At 41.9% G+C, this 16,830-nt stretch overlaps 1 protein-coding gene across 3 annotated transcripts in view; it reads left to right on the top strand.

Annotated features, from left to right (window-relative positions):
* The window catches only part of LOC148032133 (FKBP-like peptidyl-prolyl cis-trans isomerase family protein), a 53,334-nt gene extending 41,472 nt beyond the window's left edge, over nt 1-11,862 (top strand). The window contains exons 6-9 of one of the 3 annotated variants that reach the window (XM_087682764.1): nt 8,082-8,126; nt 8,521-8,576; nt 10,810-10,885; nt 11,174-11,862. In XM_087682764.1, coding sequence (XP_087538890.1) covers nt 8,082-8,126; nt 8,521-8,576; nt 10,810-10,885; nt 11,174-11,269 — 273 coding nt within the window. In that variant the 3' untranslated portion in view covers nt 11,270-11,862. The remainder of the gene's footprint in view (nt 1-8,081; nt 8,127-8,520; nt 8,577-10,809; nt 10,886-11,173) is intronic. The other 2 variants (XM_087682762.1, XM_087682763.1) reach the window with 2 other exon arrangements.
* The last annotated feature ends 4,968 nt before the right edge of the window (nt 11,863-16,830 follow it).

Below are 16,830 nucleotides of genomic sequence, written 5' to 3'. Positions count from 1 at the left end.
TTAACCTGTCACCCAGCCAAGAATGATTCCATGTGGCAAAGAGAGAGTGGGCAATAAGAATTGCAGCAGAAAAATTGAGCCTGTCCAACTGTCCAGTGTGCGGATGTGTTGGTAGGAGGGAGAAGACGACCCTGTGACTGAAAATGCAGACTTCAATTGCCTGTAAAAACGCCACCCAACACACAATAGGTTGCACCCAGCTGAGAAAGGGTCTGTCTCCTTGGAAAAGCCTGCCCGAGTACTGCAGATAAGGCCGCCCAGACCTGTGATAGGCTGCCTGTAAGCCAGAAACACAAAGCTGAGGCTGGTAACCTGCAGCAAACGAAGGTTAGAACCTGCAGATAGAGCCACCCAGCAGTAATTAACTGCTACCCAAGTTGCAATGTGCCTCCCAGCTGGAAAACGCAGGGTTGCAAGTGCAGATGCTTGAGAAACAGGCCGCCTAGGGCAGAGAAGAACAGCCAGCTGTCAAATGCAGGTGTCCACACGTGCTTGTCTGCTTGAGAATTAGCTGCTGCACTTGAGATGAGTGTTGGGCACTAGGGCTGCCTCAAACAGAGTGCTCCTCTTCAAGATCTCCAGCTCCCACACATGGTTCTAATATCATATGAGTGGGGGCAACGGAAAGAGGAAAGTGAACACAGAGAGAAGAGGGAGAAAAAGAGTGAATGCAAGAGAGAGAGGGAATGATGTGATTGCATTGGTTGAAGGTACAAGGCTGCAACGATCAGCCCCAACACGCAGCTCTACGTGTCAAATGATGAGGACTGGCTAATCACGAAGGATCAATGATGGATAATGAAAGTGGGAGGGCAGGCTGCCTATATATATGTGAAAAAGAGAGAGAACCCTAAATGTGGTCAAACCACTAAAATAATGGCCAAAAGTGCACAAAAAGAAACGCACTAATGTGCCCTCCACCTAAAGTGTCTAAAACACAAAAAATGATAGACAAAGACAATGTTAGAGCTCCTAATATCCTTGTTTGACTCAAATTGAGGCTTGTAGGTAGGAGATGACCACACAAGACATACATGCCTGCTAACAGTGGGGATGTGGATGAGTGGGCTGTGGGCGGTGCACTCTACATGAGAGAGAGAGAGAGAGAGAGAGAGAGATGGTGCCGCCGGTGCGTCCCGTCCTGTCGTTGCCTAGACATGCGCGCCTGAAGACTGCCGCTTGAAGACCCGCCTGACGCCTGCCTGCGCGCCTGACTGATGCCTGACACCTGCCTGCGCGCCTCACAACTGCTTGACGATTGCCTGCGCGCTTGAAGACCCACCCACCTGACGACTGCCTGCGCACTTGAATACCCACCCGCCTGACGACTGCCTGCCTGCTCTGCCTGTGCCTGCCTGCTCGCCTGACGCCTGCCATCTGAAGCCTGTGGTCGCGCAGAGCACAGGCTTAGCCGCAGCCTGCTCCTGCTTGCTTCTTTGTGCGTTTTAGGGTTTCGACTAGAGTCGCCTTTCGTCAAACGTGATGCTGTCCATAGCACACTGTATACCTGCGGGCCTGTGAGGCACCTTTGACATACAACGCAGAGAGGAGCTGCGCTCTGTCCTATCGCGAGCCTTGGAAGGAGACGGCACAGTGTTGAGGGCAGTGCTTGCTGTGCCTGCTGTCCGTGGGTGTTTGCCCTGTGCAGTTTGTTGTGCCGAGTCAGAGAAAGAGAGCCATCACCTGGCAGCACGTGACTGCAACCCTGCATAGATCAGAGAGCTGATTTGTGCCTGTACACACACACACACACACACACACACACACACACACAAAGAGAGAGAGAGAGAGAGAGAGAGAGAGAGAGAGAGAGAGAGAGAGAGAGAGAGAGAGCGGCCTGTGCGTTTCTGCCTCCCGTGAGATCTTCACTCGGCCTCTGTCCGGTATACGCAGTGATACAATATGGCTGGTCTAGATCTGGATTTTATAGACCAAACGGTGGCAGCGCTTGGTCCGTATTCTGATACCGAGGAACCCGAGGATATGGTTCCGTGCATTGAAGAGATGCCCCCTGGTCCTGACCTCCAGCCTGCAGGCAAATGCACCAAGCATACTTCGGAAGAGAGAATGGATCATCAAGATCGTTCCTATGCTCAAGTTGCTTCGGATTCTGTGGACTCTCAGGATGTTGATTGGGAGCATTTGCTGGAATTTGCCAACACTCTGGTTGGCGATTATGTTCAACATAATCAGGAAGTCTTTTCTGACTTTGCACCAGAAGATGTTTTGGAAGCCACTGTGGACCCGAAAACTGTCTTGCGCTCCTTTTCAGTGTTTTATGATCGCGCTGTGATACTCTTCTTCACTGGTAGGGATTCGCCAGTGGTTGCACAGTCTGCTACAAGGGGAATGTGTTGAAGAGATTTTTGTTGGGCCCCGAGGGTTTTTTGAGGTATTGTTGAAATCTGAGATGCACCGTGCTGCTCTCCTGTCTAAATTGCCTTTGTTTTTTTATCGCCGTTTGGTCCATGTTGTACCATGGCGCCCAATGGCAGATTTTCAACATCTGTTGCAACGTGAATGCCCTGTGTGGGTTGAAGTGGAAAATTGTCCGGTTGTCTATTGGCCACTGTTGAAGGACGCTATGGCCGTTGTGGGCACTGTTTTGGTCCCTCCAAGTCTAAGGGCCGTGAATCGCACCCGGTTGTGTATGTTATGGGACACTGCAAGGAAAAGGCCTGCTTGGTTACGTCTCAATTGCTCTAGCATGCATCCTTTACACTTTTGTTTGAAATGGGGCAATTTTGCAAGACATTGCTTTTCCTGTGGACAATTGGGGCATTTTATGGCTGAATGCTCAGAGCAACAACACACTTCAGATGCTGGGCATGTTTCGCTGCCCATGGAAGATATGGTGTGTGATGCTCCGTCGCAGGATGCTATCCACCCACCTAAAGTTTTGGATAAAGGTAAACAACAGGTTTCGGGTTTGGATTCCCGTGGCACTGACTGGGTTGAAGTACGCACAAAAAAAGGCAACAGGGTTGTTGTTGGCATGGAGAATACTGTGCCTACTGCCTCACAACATTCCATGCATACCTATATGCACAGGAAATAAATGTTGTCTTTAGAGCACTTTGCTCCTGCTATGGTTTCCTCTGCCCCCCGTCCTCAGCCCACTAGGAGAGTGTATTCGGATCATCCAAAGGGTCCACCTGCTAAGCTGGCTTTTGATACCAGAGGCAACGTCATTACCCCGTGGGATCGTTGTTATCCCCGTTCCATCCCTAAGCTAGTAGATATGCCGTCTACCTCCAAATCTGGTCCTCAGAACTCTTTTGCCGTGTTGGCAGATTTCTTGGATGAGGGAGTCCTGGACATTCTCGCAGAAAAAGTCAAATTGAGGCAAGCTGTGTCTCGTACCTGATTTTGTTTTGAATACACATGAAAATAGCCACGTGGAATGTGCGAGGAATTTGTTCTCGCCACAAGCAACATGCCATGTGGACTGTATTGCATGAGAATCAGTGGGATGTCATGTGTGCTGTTGAGCACAAGAGTCATGGAGAAGCCGGAAAAGTTGTGGATTGCCATGGCTTTCGTTTGTTCTATGTAGGGACACAGGCCATGCATTATTCGGGTGTGCTCATGATTATACGTGAAAAATATTAGCCTGTTCTTATTAAAAATGATGTACATGGCCGCTTTCTGGTGATTGAAATTTTATTCGAAGGGGAGATCTTATGGTTACTTGGCCTCTATGCTCTGAATGATCCTTTATCTCGTCGGGAGCTTTGGCATACTTTGCAAACTTCCTTGTCACTTGGCAGACGGGGCTTCTTGATGGGGGATTTCAATGTGTGTGTTGATTCTTCCTAGTCCACATCGGAGCATTCGGTAATGGACGCGTTGGAAAGTCATATGTAGCACGAGTTGGCTCTTGCTGTTCTTAAGCAAGATCTCTGGTCCTGGCTACACCCGTCTTCTACAGGGTTTACTTTCCATTCTGCCCAGTATGCAACAACATGGTCGCGGTTGGACCGCATATACATCATGCAGAATGATGATTTCCTTCCTGAGATGCTCGAAATGAAAGTGTTGCAGCAATATGCCTTGTTGGACCATTTCCCTCTGCAGCTTGAGCTGCTTGCACAACCCATTGCACCTTTTAAGCAATTTCTAGAGAGACTCCGTTTGCGTTTCAACTCGTCTTATTTGAAGCATGCAATCTTTCAGGACTATATGTAGCAATTGATTGATAGATTCTTATTGGACTTCTCCTCTCAAGGCACTGCTTCGTTTGAACAATTGCTCTCTAATGTGCAGCGGGTTGCTCGGTAGTATGGGATCCATCATGCCTCTCTTTGTCGGCGGCGTCGACAAGCAGTGGAGGACTTGCTGGCTTTGGTTCGTTCTCTGCTGGTGGAGACTCCAGATGATGCATTTCTGCTAGCACTGGCAATGGGGTGGCTGATCTTATTAAAGAGTTTCAGTTGAAATCGTATCTGCAGGCCAAATTGCAACATCTGACGGAGACTTTGCAAGATAGTGCGTGTCAAACTCATAAGTTCTTTCGAGCTCTCCATGCCTCTCCTGCTCGAGAGAATATGACCAGACTCCAGGATGTAGAAGGCCACCTGGTCCTTGATCCGCAGATTATTGTATATATGTGTAGGAATTATTTCCTCGACCTTCTTGGTTCCACTTCTCCACCTTCAGCCCAAACTGCTTAGGCCCGTTCGGTTTTTTATGACCTGGTCCACAATCAGGTTCCGCAGGACATGCAAGCTACTATGGAGTTAGATATTTGTGAGGCGGAGGTTACGGACGTTTTGTTACACTTGCCCAAGGATAAAAGTCCTGGCTGGGATGGTCTCACCAATGAGTTCTTTGAGGCGTTTGCTACCCAACTGGCGAAACCATTGAAGGCTTTGTTTCAGTAGGTGTGGGAAACGGGGATCATGCCTTCCTCATGGAAAGAAGAACTTATCAAACTGCTTCCAAAGGTTCCTTCGCCGTCTACGTTGAAACATTGGCGCCCAATTTCTTTGATGGGTTCTATGTATAAAATCTTTTCCAAAGTAATGGCGAATTGGCTCCATAAGCATCTCCTTGCCATTATGCACCCTCTTCAATATGCTTTCATTAAAAGGGCCCAAACATTCTGCACAATGTATTAAATGCGCAACTGGCGATTGATTACGCAAGGCATTCTAATCAGGAGGTCATACTGATTCAATTGGACTTGGAAAAGGCTTTTGACTATTTGGACTGGTCTTTCGTTTTGCTGAACTTATGTCTGCTATGGGCTTTGGCGCTCGGATGCCTCATCTAATCTACACCATCAGTGCTGCGGCATCTTCGTGAGTCATGCTGAATGGAGGCGTTACTGAGCCATTTGTCCTTGCCCGCTCTGTCAGACATGGGTGCCCTTCGAGCCCTCTCTTCTTTGCCCTTGCGACTCATCCAGTTCTTTCGATGTTATCTCATATGGCAGCTTCTACTCAGTTGGCTAGATTGTCACTTCCTTCTGGACAACACTTCATTAGTCAATCCTTGGCTGATGACAGCTTTATGATTTTGCGTGCGGACAAGGATAACCTTCGCAAAGCATTGGATGTTTGGGCTCTCTTTGGTCAGGCGTCCGGCCTTCGCATCAATGCATTGAAATCAGCCATTCTCAGCTGCGCGGAGTCGGATTTGCAGTCATTGGATTGGCAGGGTATGGTTGTTCCTCGTGGCTCCATTGTCAGGCATCTTGGGTACCCTTTGGGTGTTGATGTTTCCCCAAAGCAGCTTCTGCAGTGGATTTCTCAAAAACTGGCGGCTAGGTTTTTGTATTGGAAGTCTCAAGCTTGGCCCTTCCATGTTCGCCTCAAAGTAGCCCAGACAATTATATTGCCAATGCTCACATATTTCTTGCCATTGCTGCCTTGGACTACTACAACTTTGAATGCTCTTACTCAGTCTATTCGTTTCATGCTATGGAAGAAGGATTCCTTGCATGCAGGTATTTCCTGGATTTCTTGGTCGCATGCCTGCACCCCTCAAACGCATGGGTGGAGGAGCTATTTTAGATGCCCAAACTCACATGCTGGCACTCCGTCGGTCTCTTTTCCGCGCCATGTGCTCGGATCATTATCCGTGGGTCATTATAGCCCGTTATTTCCTTGAGGATCATGGGGTTCTGCATGGCAATACCCAAATCCGGAGTTCTGGGTGGCATGTTCTTAATGCTGATTCGCGGTTCTCCAGTTCTTCTTCATCGCTGCTTACCCATTTGGTATGTTCTTGGAAATTGGTCCTGCGGAAGGCTCAGTGGCATCCAGCGGAGGATCGCTTAGCTATTAATTCTTTTCAATTGGAATTGCTGGCAGTCTCGCGGTTACTTTCATGGGAAGGTAAATACGAGCTTCGACCACAATTCAACCGGATGGCACGTTTGGGCGTAACTTCAGTCGCGGGTGCCACCCTTGCCAGTTGCAATGTTCTAATATCGTTTCGTACAGCTAGGAGGCTTTTCAGGATCCCTCGTGGATATAGGCATTTATGGGAACAGCTTTTGATGGTTCTCCAGAGCAGACAACCCTTTCTTGCCCTTGCTTCGGATCATCCTTGGCAGGATTGGGACTTTGAAGGCCAGCTGAATTTAGGCAAAGCTTCCGCTAACCAGGTGTATCATCTTCTGATTAAAGATCATCAATGACTGGTTACTAAAGCGAATACTCTATGGGGATTGCGTAAATCCTGGTCATGGTGGAGGGCAACTGTGATGGAGGGCTGGTTGAACAAGACACCCTTCAAATATAAGGTCTTTCTTTGGAGGGTGATGATTGGTGGTCTTCCGCTTGCTTCAGCTCTTTCCAAGCGACGAATCTCCAATGGCAACTGTTTCTTTTGCACCACTAGTGTGGAATCCGCCGGTCACCGATTTATTTTTTGCCCCATCGCTAAGAAAATCTGGGCATTCTTGTCAGCCGTTTGGCGAGCAGTGGTTGGTTTCTCGCTACGCCCCTTTGATTGGGTTTTTGTGCAGCCCAAATACCCCACTCTGGCACAGCCACATATGAAGCTCGTGTTTCACTTTCTTCGATATTGGGGCTATTGGCATAATTGGACCATTCGGAATGCTTTTCTTTTTTATTCCACCTATAATGTTCAGCGGCATATTGCTAGGATTAAGGGTCTCTTGTATTGGCAGCTAGATCTTCTCCAGCATTTTGACATGCTCTCTCAGGAGGACTTACGTCCCTGGCATATGGCAATTTCCTCTGCGTTTTTGCCATGACTTGTGTAACTTTTTCCTGGCTTCGTACTGGGATTTTCCACACGTTGGCTTAGAGCCCTCGTGTATCTTGTAATCATGTAAACTTGTACCTTTTTTTCGTAATTAATACAATTACCTTTTACGGAAAAAAAAAAAAAAGAGAGTCATGTGGAGGGTTGGTTCAATAAGACACTATACAAAAGTAAAGTCTTCCTATGGGCTGCCTCTTGTTGCAGCACTTGCAAAACGCTACATTTCCTACCTCTTGTTTTTTTTGCCTCACCAGTGTAGAATATTCTCGCACCATTTTCTTTTGTGCCCCTTGGTGCAAAAAATCTGGTCCTTGTTGTTTGCTATTTGGAGGGTTGTGGTTGGCACATCATTGCGCCCCTTTGATTGGGTCTTTGCTCGACTCAAATACCCTACCCTGGCACAACAACATGAAGATTTTGTTTCCATTCCTCCGTTTTTTGGGCTGTTGGCACAATTGGACAACTCAAATGCTTTTCTTTTTGATTCCGCATTTGGGGTGTAGAAATACCTTGCTAAGTTGAAAGGTCTCCTACATTGGTAGCTGGATCTTATTCAACACACTGATCTCCTTTCCAAGGAGGACTTGGTCCCTTGCATATGGCAATCTCTGCTGCTTCTTTACCATGACTTTTGTACTATTTTTAGTCTTCTGACCTTCTGTAAAAGAGAGCTGAGTTTATGCACGATTGCCTAGAGCCATCATGCATCTTGTAATCTCGTACTCCTTTCGTAATTAATACAATTACCTATTATGAGAGAGAGAGAGAGAGAGAGAGAGAGAGAGAGAGAGAGAGAGTGTGTGTGTGTGTGTGTGTGTGAATGTTGGCTATAAACTGTGCAGGGAAATGAAAAGGACTTTTTGAAAATCAAGTTGGGAACTCATGAGGTTCAAACAAGCTTCTCTCTACCTACCTCATGTGCACCATACATATTTCATGAGCTGTTATAAGTATCAGTTGTCATATTTTGGTATCCCTTGGAAGTTTTTCGGAGGCATGTAATGTTGTCATTCTTTCACGGCCACTTTTGTTGTTTGTTGTTTTTTTTTTTGGGGGGGGGGGGGGGGGGTGTAGGGTAGGGTAGTTCTTTATTTACCAAAGGGAAAGCCTAGACAGGTGAAAGCAACAATATTCATGAGTGTGCATGATGTGCTTGCCTATGTATATTAGGTCTAATTCAACAGATTCTGTGGTGGAAATTGTATATTGATGTTTTCTAAAACAGCCCCTTTTTCTTTGTAAGATATCATCTTTCTACACTCTGCTCTCTTTGATGTCCAGGTTATTCCAGCTTTTGAGGAGGCTATTGCGACAATGAATGTTGGAGGTGTACGCAGGTAAAACTATTTGTTCTCTTTTTTTTTCTTCTTTTTTTCTTTTTTGGGGAAAATTGCCAGTCTGCTAGACTAATGAAAGCTTGGACATTACTTGGAAGCAGGTGTTGACATGCTATCAAGTTGTAATGGCATGCTTTATGTTATGCATTGCCTTGTGCTAGTCATCCTTGCGTGTGCTAATCAAAGATTCTCTATGTGACTCTCTGGTCATCTATGGTGAAGCATGGCTCTAGGCATTTCAGTTTCTGTTTTCTCTATGCACACCGTTTTGTTTTGTGGCTTGGAAAAAGACTAACAAAGTTTGACAGCTGAAATTTGACATTGAACTTAGGACAACCAACTAAAGCTTCAATGAAAATCTGACATCCATTGCCCTGAGTAATCATATTTTTGTGATTGCTGGTAGTGGGCACTGATTTACTGTGGGGGAATTCTTGTCAAGGTGGGCAGCTTTTGCATGCTTTTTAGTGTGAAGAAAGTTGAAAACCAGTGAGGCTTACGTGATTTCTACACCCAGCCACTGCACCTATTATGGCTTTCCTAAGCCATACTTGGAGAGCTGGACCAGTTATGTCTGAAGGACACTCCTTAATGTGAAGGTATATCAGCTGTCTAGATAGCCCCCTACTGTACTGTCCTGACACTCTTGAATGTCACAATTACAGTGCATTGAGGCCGAGGATTTTAGCGAGTACAGTTTGCTCCAGTTTTTCACCAGAAAAGAGTTAGATGTCCATGAACACAATTGCAAGGGTATCAGAGATGAGGATTTAGGGAGTAGAATTGATGCAAGTTCTTCACATATCCATCGTATTAGCCATTATTTGAAATCTATATATTTGTTAGTCTTGATTCTCTTGCACCTTTTGTGTCTTATATTTGTTAATTTGGTTGCACATTTTGTGTCTTATATTTTGTTAATTTGTCTGCTTATTGACTTTGAAGGTATTCTTCATAAATGCATAGTCATGTTCCAATAGCTCAAAACATACTGCTCTGGCACCAGGCTAGCTGCCTGAGGACTGCCTATCAAGAAGTCAAGCACATCAGAACTTTTGAGTACGCATTCATGTAAACTTGTGGATTAATAATATGTTGCCATGCCATTATACATGAACGTATGGAAAATGTTGCTTAGTTGAAGTAGGTGTTTTTGTTTCTCCATTTGATTGCTATAAAGGGCTAGTGAAGCCCTTTTCCATCTTACTTGCTCAACCTCAAGTTTTTTAAATCACAAATCCTCAAGTGCGCCATCAGACCAATTCTCTACAAACACGTTGTTTGTTATTTTTCTTGCCATTGAAATGTGATCCCCAAAACACACCACTTTTTTGCATGAAATCCCATGTCAACAATGTAGATAATCAATACTTCCTGTACCCCCTAGACTAGCAGTCTTGAATTACCATACCCAGTTACCAAATACAGCTGCTATGGTGATTATCTTTTTGTGAGTACAACCTGTGTCTTACCCTTCTAACTCTATTCTTGTGTTTGTAGCTGAAATTTCTCAAACAAACTACTTTGTTGCTTCTGCCTTTAGTCTATCCGCTAAGGAAGTCTTGAGCCCATCAGCATGGGTTTGTGTCCCTGTGCAACAAGTATCCAACCCCGGACATTTAATAGCTCTCTGCAGTTGCATATTATAAAAGAGGTTACCCTGGAGTAGAATAAGCCTGTCTCATTCATATTTATTTCGGGATTGTTTTGGTCTGCCTATAGGCAACAAGGCCATAGTGTTTGTTCTTGGGGTTCTGATTTTATCTTAAGTGCAACTTATTTTCTGATTAAAGGAGAAATCTCTTTCCTTTGTCATCTTCCTCTTCCTCTCTCTCTTCATCATCTTCCTCTTCTTCACTTTGCACCCACAACTTTCACCACCAATAAAGTTTATTATAAGGGAGACTGTTTGGTGGGCTATCATTTTTCCTCTTGGTCTTCATCTTCGTTATCTCCGCTCCCTCTTTCTTGTTGATGATATTGAAAGCACAAGAATATTTAGAGTCATACTTCCTCGTGGCAGGACCTTGCAATTCATTGTCTTGTTTTTCATCCTCAAGGGCACCTTGGAATAATAGAATATATTGTTTGGCAGGAGCCAGAGCTCTAACGACCTTTTTAAAATTAGTGTGGTTACAAGAGTACAAAATAACAAGAGTGTTGCCAGTAAATTAACACGCATCAATTCTTGTAAGCTCTTCAAAGCTTTAGAAGGTTTATGGTGATTTTGCAGAATAATTGTACCACCTGAGCTTGGATACCCAGATAATGACTTCAATAAGAAGGGGCCAAGACCTACCACATTTTCGGTATGCCCATGCATCCTGTTTGACCAGTTGATTCTTTTTTGTTTGTTTGATGTTTTCAAGTTATTATTCCAAAGTAATCCTCTAGTGTGCTATGAACCCTTCATTCGCATGTTACCAAAAAGCAAAGCTTCTAAAGCATAGCATTTCTGGTGGTATGCATAGTATTGGATATGTTTAAGCACAGTTTTAATTTGGTACAATATGAAGTAAACATGGTTTGTGAAGTTACAAAACAAGAACTGGTCAAGTCACGACTAACACATTGGCTGATTAACTATCTGTGTGCAGGGGCAAAGGGCTCTTGATTTTGTGCTGAAAAACCAAGGATTGATTGACAAGACACTCCTTTTTGACATAGAATTATTGAAGATTTCTTCTTCCTAGTCTTCTCTCCTCACGTTTACCTCTAATCCATGTGTTTGTATCTGTATCAGGCTGATAAGGTAGACAGCTCCAATATGATCGCCATTAGCAAACAAAACAATTGCAGTGATTACTCAATAAAAGATTGCTAGATGTATACACCATAGCTAAATCGATAAGCCTGTCTCTTGACGACAAGCTCAAGCAAGCTTGTGTTTAGCCAATGACATTTTAAGTACATTTGCTAGACACAAAATTACTAATAGTGTAAAAATCGATGATGATTTTTTTGTTTAGAGAGAGAGAGAGAGAGAGAGAGAGAGAGAACCCAAATTGAGGCAAAGTGACCTAGTGACCTCGAAGGCTTGCAATCGAGTGGTGTACATCTTCCCTCCAAAGCCATATTGCAAGCGAGCAAATTGCAAACATGAAAGGGTAATAGTGTTGTAATCATCATACCCTTTCCTTGGAAAGGGTCCAACTTGGACCCTCTAGGTTGTCATTAGTAGGATCTAGTAGTAATCCTCCCTTGATAGCATTGAACCGAAGAGGAGCACATTCACATGCAACGTATAGAATGAGTAAAGCAACAATGAGCCACGATTTTTAATCATATGTTTCTTTAAATGTGATTTATCATTAGGACTTTGTATCAACACATATTGTATAAAATGCTCTTGAAACAATGCTAGATAGCTTCCTTTCACTTGGCTCACTTAGCTAAACCCATTAGGTAATTAAACATTAACTAACATCGAGATAGTCATGCAATCGCACTATGAGGCTCTATTAAGAACTCATCGTTTATATTGTCTCCTCAAGCTAGTCAAGCTCAGCTTGTTCATTAGAGAAGCTAGCTCCAAGGTTAAAGTGATTAAAATCATCACATATACAAAAATTAAGTCACACATACATAGGAATGTGAGCTCTTTGAATGTTTTGTGTGAATTGTATTTGGCTTGCCTTGGATCCACTTCATTGTTGTCATGTGGTTTGCATTTTATCTTTATAAAGATGCATTGTTGTACCTAGCATGATGCTAAGCATGGTTTAGTTCATGTATTAGTAGCGGCTCGTGGTGAGTTACATTACATTAGTTTGTTTTCACTTTGATCCTTAAATGAGATATTGGAAAGCTTTTGAAATTACTCTCATGTGAAAACCTTTCTACGAAGTCATGGTATTGTATACAATCACAAAATGAGGGCCGACTCAAATGCAAGTTATTATTTTGAATTATGTAGCATAATTACAATCATAAACTACATATGGCACCTTGATATATATATCGAGTCCATAATAGTGTTTGAGAGTCTTAGCCATTATAGCGATTTCATGTTTTATAATAGCCATTTCTTTCTCAATACACTTTGGAATCGTTTTTATGCTTCTTGCAATCCCCTATCATAAGTGTGTTATCTCATTGTTGATTCATGGCAATACTATTATATTTTCCACAAGTGCTACATTTTATATTGAGAGGCTTTGTTAAATGTAAACATTTAGCCATGCTTCATACCAATTTTGAGCTTACCAAAAAGGGCATTATTTGTTTCTCATACTCATGCAAAATAGTTGTAATAAGTGTAAATTTTATTTATTCTATATATTATTTAGAGTTTTTTTTTGGGATTTTGAACTAATGAGAAGGCTCTTAAGCCTATGTAGCACAAGGAGGAGAAGTTTGATATTTAGGAACAAAAGAGGGCTTCTTTTTTGAAGGGTGGGTTGGGGTTATATTTACTTTCTATTCTCTCTTTTTTTCTATCTTAATTGAACACACATGTATTTACACACACTCTCTCTTTGTCTCTTTAAATGAAATATATGATATGATCATGGAAAGGGAAACGGTGAGTCTTTTAAAACTTGCATGTGATTCTTTCTTTTTCACATATAAAATGAGATGATATTTTAATGGTTGAACATGTTCATGCAATGTATACATGCTCTAAAACCACATACAAATGTACAAACTATAAAAACACATGAGTACTATATGCATACATACACCTGTATGAGTGGAGATATGTGAATACGTACACACTTGTATGTATGATATACATATGTAAATATATATATGAGAGAGAGAGAGAGAGAGAGAGAGAGAGGATACATTTATAAAATACGTACTTATATACATGCACACATGTATATATATAGACACACATACACACACACATACATACACACACACACATGTATGTAATCTATACACGTGCATACACATATACATATGTATATATATGCACACATTAGGTATATAAAGATGATATATAGAAGGAAGAAAAAGAAAAAGAGAATAAAAATAATGAGAGAAAGAGAGGATACACATTTACGAGACCATACAAATAGATACACATGTATGAAAAAAAAAAAAAAAAACACACACACACACTCTCTCTCTCTCGTATATGAGCACATATACATAGAGTCTAAGAAAAACAATAAGAGACAAAAATGAAAACTTGTGTATGTGAGAAAAAATGGGGAGTGCAAAGGAAAATGGATACCTATTATAGCTAGCATTGTTTTTATTTTACATGCCATGAATATCAACATGCAAATATTGGTGATCTACATTTTTTACATGAATGAAGATTGTAGTAAAGAAAGTTCTAGTGAAATTTTTATATTCTCATAAGAGGTACTTGTGCATCATGTAATGAAATGAAATTATGTATTTGTTAAATAAAAAATTATATGAAGGTACCAATATAAAACCTTGAAATCTTATTTTATGAATGAACATTTGTACCATATATATCTATCATTATCATGTCCTAAAGATAGATGTTTGCCTTAGAATTAAATGTGTGGATTGAAGGACTTATGCTAAGAAGTGATCCTATTGAGAGCCCTTAATCCATGGCAAAAGCAAATGAGAAAGGTTGTGCTAATATTTTTTCTAACAACTCATGTACTTGCCTCATGATCTTCTTTGCTATTCTGGGATGCTAAGGTACATTTGATTGTGAAGGGCTTGCGATGAGCCAATTATTTGGTTCTAATACCTAAGTTATAAGCCAACTTGTTAGGAGAAACATTTGTGAAACCTCTATCTTGATGAAGTTAAATGCAAAGCACCTTACCTAAATAGTATTTAACTCCTCTTCACATGGGTAGTAACCATAGAGAGATTGTCATAAATCATTTTATTCTTTTTGGAAAAGTAGTTTATTGTACAAATCCACAAGCGCACATCCTTTCTAATCACAACCAAAGAATCTTCATTCATCAAATCCAATTTTACTTCATGTATTATTCAAATCATAATCATCCTAGTCACCTTTAGGAATGCATATGCCCTACTTGTGAATTGCTTTTAAAATCACTAGTCTCAATATATAACATGCATGTGAATAGACATGTGTGCTTGTATCTGACTTGTCGAAGGGATTAGAGAGACACTTGGATGCACTATCAACTTTCTATAGAGATAGAGACCTTAGGGTGAATCTTGAGAAAACCAAGGTTATGATATTCAACACCTTAGCCACTTGGGTAATGAGATCTAAGCATCAATCCACATTTGATGGAGAATTAGTAAAGACTATTTGACATCATGCATACTTAGGAGTCACTTTCAAAGGGCCACAATTTTCTTGGAGAGAGACATCATAGACTTGACTAGCACAAGCATATGCAACATTAGGTACACTAGAGAGAGCATACACATATATAGTTCCATGAACTAGACACCAAACTATGACTCTTTGATACATTGGTTAGATCCACACTTCTCTATGGGGTAGTCATTTGGGGCCCAAGATTCTATCACACAAGGAGACATCCATTGATAAATTATGATGGACCAAAGAGGGAGTTTTACGGCGGATGGGAGCATATGGAGTAACTATTGGTCATGATGATATCATGTATGATACGATTGAAGAACTCAACCCTATACAAGATCATCAGAGCAAAGATGGCAGCAGCACCTATGGTGGTTGAGGCCCTACTCCAAGCAGTGACTTATATATATAGATTATGGGAACTTCCTTAAGATAGATAACCATGGCTAGCATTGACTTCATCTAAACAATTAGCAATAGAGGATGATAGACATTGTTGGCATGCTCAAATGGATACATGGATGATCTTGCAAGGTTTGTAGATTGATAAACTATCCACCTATGATTACAGCTTGGATTGCCCCACAATTGAACTCAGTTGATCAAAGCTAAACCATTGTGGTTAGATCAACAAATCAAGACTAGAAATTAAGTACTACATGGGCTATGTACAACTATTGGGCAGATCCATATCTCAAACACATAATCTAAGGATTGAGATAAGTAGATTGGAAGGTATGGAGATGGAAGATTACATGTGCCAATTTTGTGAGTGAGAGTCAAAGATAGAGGAGCATTACATCTATCGATTTATGGTATACTACAACACTCGAGGCAGCAGATACCACTATCTATTTCAAGAGGATTTTGGCCCTATATGGTAGGTGATGCAGTTTGAGGACCAAAGGTGTTTAGGATTCTTTCTCTTAGAAATTTAGAGATGTAGAGAAACTATTCTACAAGATAGGAGCCCCCCCATAGCCAACTCCACCCAGATAGAGGGCTGTTATCGACTTTTTCGCTACCACGCAGCCCAATATGAGATCAACCAACCATTGTTGATAGACAACCAAGTGGGACATATTGCAAAGTAGCTTCATCTTCAAGAGGTGTCTCCCTACATAGAGTAGTGGCACTTAGTCGAGGGAGATGCCCATGTCTACCCTAGGAGGAGACCCAGACACCCTTATCATAGAAAGTGTAGGGCTATCATTGAGAGCCATAGGAGACATATCTTGAGGCATCTTAATCACACAGAGCTAGTTCTCCACCTCAGAGACATACTTCATTGAGGGAAAACACATTTCTACCATTTCTCTTTTCTTCTTTTCTTCTCTATTTCAGTATTATCATTTACATTTATACCACATGCATATTATTACACATAATATTATCTAAATTATAGTCTCATAGATATACATGTTACCTTTTAAGATGAGAGATGTATGCCATTGTATATATTGGTTTGGTCTCATAGGCCACATTGGCCTTTTAGATATGTTAATATACTCTTCTTCTTCTTCTTCTGTGTGTGTGGCACTAAACATAGATTGTTAATTAGACTTGATGCTTTGTTTTCAAGGTTCTTTATAGCCTTGCCAAAGGCTTATTTTCATTGATATGGACTGCAATGCAAGTGTCCATTGATTTTGTCTATGCCCTAACAACAAAATTGAAATGTCAAGCTACACACAAGACAACTTGGACTTGGGTAAACTCCTATTGTTTCAAGATCTTCAATGGCTTTCAACTCAACTACTTTGCATATAATTTTCTCACAATTCAATCACATAACCATCTACTCTCTCCCACTATCTCCAGAAATGCAAGAAAAAAGGCATCAAAGAGCTCATAGTAGGCTTGCCTCCTTACCCTTGTAATCCAAATGTGTTCAAAGGCTTGATGGTGGTCTCATGATCCAAGTGTGGCTTCCTCACTCTACTACACCACTCTACTACAATTGATCCACTCCTCAAGTGCTCCAATAGAGAGGAAACATAGAGAAGA

This window comes from Lygodium microphyllum, chromosome 8, assembly GCF_053477565.2.
Source record: "Lygodium microphyllum isolate KBCC chromosome 8, Lygodium_microphyllum_v1.1.10, whole genome shotgun sequence".
Classification (NCBI taxonomy): domain Eukaryota; kingdom Viridiplantae; phylum Streptophyta; class Polypodiopsida; order Schizaeales; family Lygodiaceae; genus Lygodium; species Lygodium microphyllum.
The sequence above is the reverse complement of the archived record's forward strand: the minus strand, read 5'-3'. Positions and strand labels throughout refer to the sequence as shown.